The 10000-nt window shown below is 45.0% G+C and overlaps 1 protein-coding gene across 2 annotated transcripts in view; it reads right to left on the bottom strand.

The window, feature by feature from the left end:
* Positions 1 to 10000, bottom strand: part of LOC132884857 (HMG domain-containing protein 4-like) — a 16225-nt gene that overhangs the window by 4987 nt on the left and 1238 nt on the right. The window contains exons 2-11 of one of the 2 annotated variants that reach the window (XM_060918865.1): positions 9559 to 9687; positions 9381 to 9456; positions 8876 to 9166; positions 7872 to 8051; positions 7694 to 7797; positions 7532 to 7613; positions 7254 to 7318; positions 3341 to 3458; positions 2944 to 3167; positions 2581 to 2703 (exon numbers count right to left, since the gene is read on the bottom strand). In XM_060918865.1, coding sequence (XP_060774848.1) covers positions 2581 to 2703; positions 2944 to 3167; positions 3341 to 3458; positions 7254 to 7318; positions 7532 to 7613; positions 7694 to 7797; positions 7872 to 8051; positions 8876 to 9166; positions 9381 to 9456; positions 9559 to 9687 — 1392 coding nt within the window. The remainder of the gene's footprint in view (positions 1 to 2580; positions 2704 to 2943; positions 3168 to 3340; positions 3459 to 7253; positions 7319 to 7531; positions 7614 to 7693; positions 7798 to 7871; positions 8052 to 8875; positions 9167 to 9380; positions 9457 to 9558; positions 9688 to 10000) is intronic. The other variant, XM_060918866.1, reaches the window with a different exon arrangement.

Genomic DNA, 10000 nt, shown 5'->3' with positions numbered 1-10000 from the left:
AACTTAGATTACACATTTTTTCAGTTTTACTCAAATTAGGGTGGTGCAAAAATGAGTGCACCCCACAACAAAAACCACTACTTTGTATGGCCACCATGATTTTTAATGACAGCACCAGGTCTTCTAGGCATGGAATGAATAAGTTGGTGACATTTTGCAACAATGACCTCTTTTAGTGACTGGATGCTGGATGGAAAGTGATGCTCAACTTGTCTCTTCAGAATTCCCCATAGGTGTTCGATTGGGTTCAGATCAGGAGAACTTGGCCACTGAATCACTTTCACCCTGTTCTTCTTCAGAAATCCAACAGTGGCCTTAGATGTGTGTTTCGGATCATTGTCATGTTGGAAAAGTGCACGACGACCAAGGGCACGGAGTGATGGTAGCATCTTCTCTTTCAGTATAGAGCAATACATCTGTGAATTCATGATGCCATCAATGAAACGCAGCTCCCCGACACCAGCAGCACTCATGCAGCCCCACATAAGGACACTGCCACCACCATGTTTCACTGTAGGCACCAGGCATTTTTCTTTGTATTCCTCACCTTTGCGACGCCATACAGTTTTGAAGCCGTCAGTTCCAAAAACATTTATCTCGGTCTCATCACTCCAGAGTATAGAGTCCCAGTAGTCTTCATCTTTGTCAGCATGGGCCCTGGCAAACTCTAGGCGGCCTTTTTTGTGCCTGGGCTTTAGGAGAGGCTTCTTTCGTGGACGGCATCCGTGCGTGCCATTCCTCTGCAGTGTACGCCGTATTGTGTCACGGGAAATAGTCACCCCAGTTTGGCTTTCTACTTCTTTAGATAACTGCAGTGAACTCGCATGCCGATTTTCTTCAACCCTTCTCATCAGAAGACGCTCCTGTCGAGGTGTTAACTTCCGTGGACGACCTGGACGCCTCTGTGAGCTGGTTGCAGTTCCATCTTTCTTAAATTTTTGTACCACTTTTGCTACAGTATTCTGACTGATAAGTAAAGCTTTGCTGATCTTCTTGTAGCCTTCACCTTTGTGGTGTAAAATTATTTTCTCTGGGGAATTCTGAAGAGACAAGTTGAGCATCACTCTCCATCCAGTCACGTAGGCTACGTTCACACTGCAGGCTGAAGTGACTCAAATCCGATCTTTTCGCCCATATGTGACCTGTATCCGATCTTTTATTGACAATATGAACGACACAGATCCGATTTTTTCAAATCCGACCCAGGCCGTTTGGATATGTGGTCCTAATTCCGATTCCTATCCGCTCTTTTCATATGCGACTTCAGTCTGAACCGCCAGGTCGCATTCATCCGACTTACACGTCATCAACAAGCCACAAACGTCACTATTCTGCGCTGAAGTAGGCGGCGGGTCTCTCAAAAAAAGTTACAACAACATGGCGCATAATCACGGGCGCAGATAGAGGGGGGGACTCGTCCCACCCAGATTTAAATTCACCTCGCTCGGTCCCCCCCACTTATAGGGAGGAAAAAACGTCTATGCTGTCTTTCTTTGCATAAGGCAAACCTCACGGAAAAATCAAAAGACTAATTACCATTCGGTTTATTGACGTGCACGGCAGTGTATACATAGTTGCAACAAATCACATAAAACAAAAGAAAGACTGATATTCGGTTGGTTGAGCTGCGCAGACTGCACAGGTTGCGAGCTCGAGCTTGGTTGCTATGGTTACTAACAACAAGTTTGACAGGCATATCGGGGTTGGGGTTGGTTTGCTGCCAGCTTTGTCCCCCCCAGTTCAAAAAACGTATCTGCGCCCCTGCGCATGACATCAATGCGAGGGACGCTTCGGGCTGTGAAGGTTCTGAATCTTCTCAATGGAAGGACGCAGAGGTTAGGGAGCTGATTTCCATTTGGGGGGATGCAGCTATTCAAGCTAGATTGGATGAGTCATACCGCAACCGGGCAGTTTTACTTCCGTAAACACTGGCCATGCTCACTGCGTGTGACGTCGTCGTATCCTGCAACGCGCATGCGGAACACTTTTAGGTCGCTTTTCGTTCATACTGAGGATCACATACAAGTCGCATATATTTGTTAATGTGAACGACCTCACAAAAAAATCGGATTTCACAAAAAAATCGGAATTGAGCATTAAGCCTTGCAGTGTGAACGTAGCGTAAAAGAGGTCATTGTTGAAGAATGGAAAAAGACTGATGTTGCAAAATGTCGCCAACTTGTTCATTCCATGCCTAGAAGACTTGGTGCTACCATTAAAAATCATGGAGGCCATACAAAGTACTAGATGCAGTAGTTTTTGTTGTGGGGTATACTCATTTTTTCACCACTCTAATTTGAGCATCCTGAAAAAAATGTGTAATCACGTGAAAGTAAGGTTAATAATATAAGTTAAACAGATAAACAGTGTTCATTGAGATATTTGTTTAAAATGTTACTTTCTTTTCAAAGGGGGTGTACTCATTTACGCTGAGCACTGTATGTGATTTATATAAAATCAGACACACATGTGCAGCAGGGTCTATAACAGACGGTGTATATCCACCCTGTGTGATAGGCTCTCTTGTAAACATCTACTATAATCACTGCATGTTTTGGGACAGTAGGATGGTGTGGTTACCAGTATGTGAGCAGGGCAGCCGTTAAGTTCTGGCACCTGAGCAGTGAGACACGCCAGAGGGCCAAGAGCACACAGCACAGAGTCCAACAGTACAGAGAGCGAGCCTGATACTGTCACCATCCCCTATACACACAAGCACAGAGCAAACAGTCTGATACAACCCAAAACTACACCATGTTCCAGCATACAGGTTCATGCAATTTTACAGACAGTGAGGACTTTACACTGTTATAATTGTTTGGTGAGTTTTTCCTATGAAGGACTGTACATTCAATATGTGTATTTTAAATTAAAATTTGTTCAACTTCATTCTTGTGGCTGCAGGAAATCCAGCCTCAGGAGGACCACAACAGTGCGTCATACCTCAGTCTCCTGTAGCCTCCGGCCAATCAGGGACAGCGACTCGCCCAGGAGCTGCAGGTGGGCAGCAGCATCTATTGGGTCGACCTCAGGATCTCTGAGCGGGGAAGGCGAGGGTTCAGCTACAGGAGACGGTCCGTTCTGGGGCAGAGTCACGGCAGGCTCCGGCCTTTTCGGCTGCGTTGCTGCTGGGGTCGGAGTAACCACACCTGGGAACTGAGCAACACCTGACGGGGCAGAGATAATGGATAAGAACCTGACTGGGACATGACTGAAGATATTATCTACAGAGCAATTCTTTCTGTTCTACATTTTATGACTTATTTGCTTGTGTGTAACAAAGCAGATCTGTACACCAGTCTCCTTGGCAGGACGACCCTATGACTCTCTGTCTGCGTACCTTTAGTTTTGCTGGTGTCTTTGGCAGGTTTGGGCTGGCTGTGTTTACTGTGTTTGCTTGTAGTGGACTCGTACTTCATCTGCTTGTGCTGCAGATACTCCGCCCTCTCCCTCCACACCTGGGACATCAGGACCGCACGCTCAATAATATATACTAGTGCATCTCAAAAAATTAGAATACCATGAAAAAGTTCCTTTTTTCATAATTTAATTCAAAAAGGTAAACTTTACATGTAATGAATATAGAATATATGAGTGTCTCATCTCATTATCTCTAGCCGCTTTATCCTTCTACAGCTTGGGTGGCCAACCCGCGGCTCGTGAGCCGCATGCGGCTCTTTGCCCGGTGTTATGCGGCTCTTACGTTCATATCGAAGTTTGTGTTTGTGTTTTTTTTTTTATGTGCGTGTGCGCTTTGCTTGAGTTCAGTATGGTATTTTCGTCAAATACATCTTCGCTTTGCTTGGGTACATTACGGTATTTTCAGGTCATGTCAAATGCGCATGTGCGTGAGACAATCACTAAGTTTTTGGGCAAGGTGTATCTTGTGTCAAGTAGCCTCTCAAAATGGCAATGAAAAAATGCACAGCAAAACGAAAATATGAAGACGAACATGGGACATTTTTAACAGAGTGGGAGAGTTTATACTTTTTTGTTGAACGTAATGGCAAGCCATTCTGCCTTATATGTCAGTCGTCATTAGCTCATTTCAAAGCTTCCCGCCTCCCTGAATAAGCAAGGGGCCAGATATGCAACACTAATTGAAAACCTGCACGAACGCTTTGTAACCCGGTTCCGTGATATACAACTGAAAAGGCCACAGGTTACGTTCCTCGTCGACCCATTCAATGCGGAGATGGACTGTTTGAAAGCCCCGCTTGTCACAGATGAGGCTGCGGCTGAGTTGGAGATGATCGATCTTCGTGAGGAAGACCAACTGAAACCTGTTTTGAGGGAAGGCACCATTGAGTTTTGGAAAAGTGTGCCATTGGAAAAATACCCGAATGTGAAACGGGCTGCGCTTAAGATACTGTCAATGTTTGGGTCAACATACATCTGCAAGTCTGTGTTCTCTACCATGAAACACGTGAAGTCAAAGCATCGTTCTGTTCTGACTGACACCCATGTGAAAGAACTGCTTCGAGTGGCAACGACAGAATACAAGCCAGATTTGAAGAGGATTGTTCAAGGCAAGGAATGTCAGAAGTCCCACTAAGCAACATGCATAGTAAGTGCACACAATATTGATTGCTGTAAATGACTGGCCTGTGGTATTAGTACTGACTGAAGGAGTAAATTTCTCTCATGTTGGCGTGTGACATTTACTATTAATCTGGCTGAGCAGAGGTGCGTGTTTGAGCGTGTGTGTCTGTGAGAGAGAGAGAGAGAGAGAGAGAGCGAGGGGGGTCACATGTATGGTACACATGTGTGGTCATGCGTATGGTGTGGCTTTTTTTTTGGTAATGCCATGAGTCCCACTAAGCAGCATGCATAGTAAGTGCATACAATGTTCATTGTTAAAAATGACTGGCCTCAGCCTGTGGTCTTAGTACTGTAGGAGTAAATATGTTGGTGTGTGACATTTACTATTAATCTGGCTGAGCAGAGGTGTGTGTGTGAGAGAGAGAGGAAGGGATGGGTGATGTTCGTGTGCCCATGTGTATGATGTGGCTCTTTGCGGTAATACAGTAAAAAATGTGGCTCTTGGTCTCCAACTGGTTGGCCACCCCTGTTCTACAGGGTCGCAGGCAAGCTGGAGCCTATCCCAGCTGACTACGGGCGAGAGGCGGGGTACACCCTGGACAAGTCGCCAGGTCATCACAGGGCTGACACACAGACACAGACAACCATTCACACCTACGGTCAATTTAGAGTCACCAGTTAACCTAACCTGCATGTCTTTGGACTGTGGGGGAAACCGGAGCACCCGGAGGAAACCCACGTGGACACGGGGAGAACATGCAAACTCCGCACAGAAAGGCCCTCGCCGGCCCCGGGGCTCGAACCCAGGACCTTCTTGCTGTGAGGCGACAGCGCTAACCACTACACCACCGTGCCGCCCATATATGAAAGTGAAATATTTAAAGCCTTTTTTGTTTTAATTTTGATGATTATGGCTTATAGCTCATGAAAATCAGAAATCCAGTATCTCAAATTATTAGAATATTCCCTAAGATCAATCAAAAAAAGGATTTACAATACAGAAATGTCCAACTTCTGAAAAGTATATTCATTTATACACTCAATACTTGGTTGGGGCTCCTTTACAATGAATTACTCTATCAATGCGGTGTGGCATGGAGGTGATCAGTCTGTGGCACTGCTGAGGTGTTATTGAAGCCCAGGTTGCTTTGATAGTGGCCTTCAGCGTATCTGTATTTTTGGGTCGGGTGTTTCTCATCTTCCTCTTGACAATACCTCATAGATTCTCTATGGGGTTCAGGTCAGGCAAGTTGGCTGGCCAATCAAACACAGTAATATCATGGTCAGCAAACCATTTGGTAGTAGTTTTGGCACTGTGGGTAGGTGCTAAGTCCTGCTGGAAAAGGAAATCAGCATCTCCAAAAAGCTCGTCAGCAGACAGAAGCATGAAGTGCTCTAAAATCTCCTGGTAGATGGCTGTGTTGACTTTGGACTTGATAAAATACAGTGGACCAACACCAGCAGATGACATGGCACCCCCAATCATCACAGACTGTGGAAACTTCATACTGGGCTTCAAACACCTTGGATTCTGTGCCTCTCCACTCTTCCTCCAGACTCTAGAACCGTGATTTCCAAATTAAATGCAAAATGTACTTTCATCTGAAAAGAGGACTTTGGACCACTGAGCAACAGTCCATTTCTTTCTCTCCTTAGCCCAGATAAGACACTTCTGACATTGTCTCTGGCTCATATTAGGAATGCGAAAGTCGTATTCCCTTTCTTGAAGATGTCTGTTCGTGATGGGTCTTGATACACTAACACCAGCCTCAGTCCACTCCTTGTGAAGCTCTCCCAAGTTCTTGAATCGACTTTTCTTGACAATCCTCTCAAGACTACGGCCATCCCTGTTGCTTGTGCACCTTTTCCAGCCACCCTTTTCAGCAATGACCTTTTGTGGCTTACCCTCCTTGTGGAGGGCATCAGTGATCATCTTCTGGACAACAGTCAAGTCAGCAGTCTTCCCCATGATTGTGGTTGTGTGTACTGAACTAGACCGAGAGATACACTGTGTTCATACTGTTTTACTCAAACTCGAAATGAAATATTCTAATATTTTGAGATGGGTTTTTTTTTTATGTTTTTGTACTGTACGCCATACTGATTAAAATGTTTCAAGCATTTTTCCATGTGTAATGAGTCTATAATATATAACATTTTCACTTTCTTAAATAACTGATGGAAAATATTGAACTTTTTCACAATATTCTAATTTTTTGAGATGCACTAGTATACACACCCCTCAGCAGGAAAACAAACCGATGCATTCTCAGTTACCTGCTGTAGTACACTGCCTGGCTCCGTAACATAACTACAAGGTGAGCTTATTTGGTTCATGTGTACTGTATAGTTTTAATTTCAGCTTAATTATTTGCACTTTATAAGTATAAAACCGTCCGTGGGCCAGATAGTTTCTTTTTCTGTATTTACCATCTCCTATGGCGTCGTGTTCGACCTGAATCAAAGAACTTCATGGTGATATAATTGGATTTGCGGCAAATTACGGGCAGCAGAGACGACATAAATCGCTTGAATATTGAAAGGCACTTCCCCCCCCCTCTCCTTCTGGGATCGAGTAGCCGGTGCTTGTGGATATCTCTGTTAGCCCGTATTAACAAATAAAAATCCTACCTACTGTTGGACATGGTTGAAAAGTGCTAAAGACTCAAAACACTTGTATATTCAAATACCCACCGAGTTTGGACACTGACCTGTTTGTCTCCCTCCGGTAGCTGCTTCCAAGCATCTGCCAACTTCTTACTCAAGTCTCCAAAATCTGCCAAATGAGGTCAATAATTAATCATTATTTCTGGAAGTCTGTTATGGAAGCCCATGGGCACCTTTTCCTAGAAGGTCTTACACAATGTTCTTGTCCTGATCTCTATATAAACACACACAGTAACAGGCTGCAAAATACACAATAAACCTGGCTATTTGTCTCTAAATAAAATCTGCCAATGCATTTAAAGAGTGCTGTGCATGTACTGACCGAGACCTGGCTGTTCCTCCAGGATGCTCAACCTGTACTCTTTAGAAAAGATCTGATACGCTGTGAGGACCTTCTTCTTTGCCTGCAATTGAGAGAGCAAAATATAAAAGGGGAAAGGAGTCTGAATTAAACCAAGTATACTTTAATTGCACGCTAATTTACCTTCTCAGCCTTTAATCTGGCCTTCTCCTCTTTCTTTCTCTTCTTGTCACTGTGTGACCCTGACCGTCCCGCTGCGTATAACCCTGCGTCCGAGCTGCCGTTGGCTACGGAACAGAAAACGTGAGAACCTTTCTATCGGAATAAAAAACTTGCGGCATTAATAATGTTTTCTTCCTACATTTGCTGCTGTGACGCCGCTCTTTCTCCTTGTCCTTCTTCTTTTTGCTTTTCTTGCTCTTTTTGCTCTTCTTTCTGTACTGGTTGAAGGAATCGTCGATGACCAGCTGACCCCCTTCTTCCTCTTCCGCTGAGGAGGAGCTGTCGTCGTCCAGCAGCTCGTAAGCGACCCCGTAATGCCCTGCAGTGACGAGCACGTGATATCAAGGCCAAGCTTTACCTGGAAGAGGCTCCTTCTATAAATAATGTATCTTCAGAGGAACCAGTCCCACATTCGAGTACAATCAGCTGCTGCTATCGAAAAGATAACGCATTACAACGAGCACGTGAATATAAATAAATAAACCGGCACTACCAAACTTGCACTACTTTTAGAGCTGCTGCGAGATTAAAAAGCTTAAGCACTTGCCAAATGATTCTTTCATACGAATTTATTTTTATTTTCTCATCACCCTAATACAAAACCAAGATGTCGCTCAGCAGCCATGTTTACCCCAAGAACAGAAGGTCATTTATATTTGTGGGCTCGTTTCAGCCTCGGACACTCTGCAGAGCGTCCGATAGCTTTCATAGACTTTTCTGGCCACGAGCTTCAGAATCTGGAAGGTTGCGATCTGACAGGCTCGCGATAGCAGTTTTGAGCTCAACAAGAATTTGAACAATGAGCTTTTCAGAGCAAGACAGACTCACCAGCCGGACCCCAAAAACGCTCCCGTCTTTACATAATGTTTTGCTGACGGGCATTGAGAAAGTTCTGGGGTTGAGTATCTACCATGTCAGTTAAATTGCCTAGTTCTGTGAAAGTATCTGGTTCTTGTCGATGCTTATTTATGTAAAAAAAAGTACCATGCAAATTCTAAAAGTCTGTTTTCCAGAATTAAACGTGCACCTGTTTGTGGTCAACTGATGAAAACTCAGTATCGCTCTCGGCTTCTTTAACGGCTCTTGACTTTAGCAGTTTCACGCCTCGATTCGATTCTGCCTCACCTGCCGTCTATTCCTCACCTTCCAGCTCCACTTCCTCTCCGACCATCGGCAGAGCCTCTCTCATTACGTGTGGCTTCTTCTTCGCTGGTTTGGGCACGGGCATGCTCTCTCTCCTGCGATCTTTAGCGGAAGGGAGCGAGGGGTACGACGGTTTCTTGGGAAGCGTAGGACAGGGCTCTGAGCCTACAGCTGTCGGAGAAGTGATGGCCTGGAGCAGACCCATGGCAGTCATGCCATCATGGGGGGAACTGGAAGGGGCTGAGGAGCTCGCATGGCTGTCTGACGGCCTTTTTTTCTTTTTGTGGTGATCTAAGGAAAATATGTACACGTTTATCATGTCATCTTGCTTCTATATTTCGTAAACAGGCACAATCAGTTTCCTTAATTCAATGCATCGCATCAAAAGTTGCATAAGGCAACACTTGCTTACTTATAATTAGGGGTCCAAGCATCAAAGCTGCTAGAAATTTATTGCTTTTGTTCGGGGTTTTTTTTTTTGGCCAATGCTCACGCTCTAACTCACCTTTGTAATGATAATCATCATGATGCTTCTTTTTCTTCTTGTGAAACTCGGTGCTCACTACAAACCCGTCTGACTCCTTTTTGGAAAACCAGACAAAAAAAGTGTAGTCTTGAATTAAAAAAACACAGTGGTATTAACATAACACAATATACTACTTATTGGGTTTGGGTCTTCTCACCTTGGGACGCTTCTTTGAGGACTTGCGAACTTCAGCATCGATGATCTCCTCTTCTCGCAGGAGGTCCTTGTAAGATCTCCTCTTCTCTCTCTGACTGCGGCCTGCCACCAGGCTCACCTCACCCTCCATCTGATAAATCACATGCAGAAATTGAGTGTTTGGTCAGGTAGATTTCAGACAGGGGTGGCACGGTGGTGTAGTGGTTAGCGCTGTCGCCTCACAGCAAGAAGGTCCGGGTTCGAGCCCTGTGGCCGACGAGGGCCTTTCTGTGTGGAGTTTGCATGTTCTCCCCGTGTCCGCGTGGGTTTCCTCCGGGTGCTCCGGTTTCCCCCACAGTCCAAAGACATGCAGGTTAGGTTAACTGGTGACTCTAAATTGACCGTAGGTGTGAATGTGAGTGTGAATGGTTGTGTCTATGTGTCAGCCCTGTGATGACCTGGCG

The sequence above is a fragment of the Neoarius graeffei genome, chromosome 4 (assembly GCF_027579695.1).
Source record: "Neoarius graeffei isolate fNeoGra1 chromosome 4, fNeoGra1.pri, whole genome shotgun sequence".
NCBI lineage: Eukaryota > Metazoa > Chordata > Actinopteri > Siluriformes > Ariidae > Neoarius > Neoarius graeffei.
This window is presented reverse-complemented; position numbering and strand designations above follow the sequence as displayed.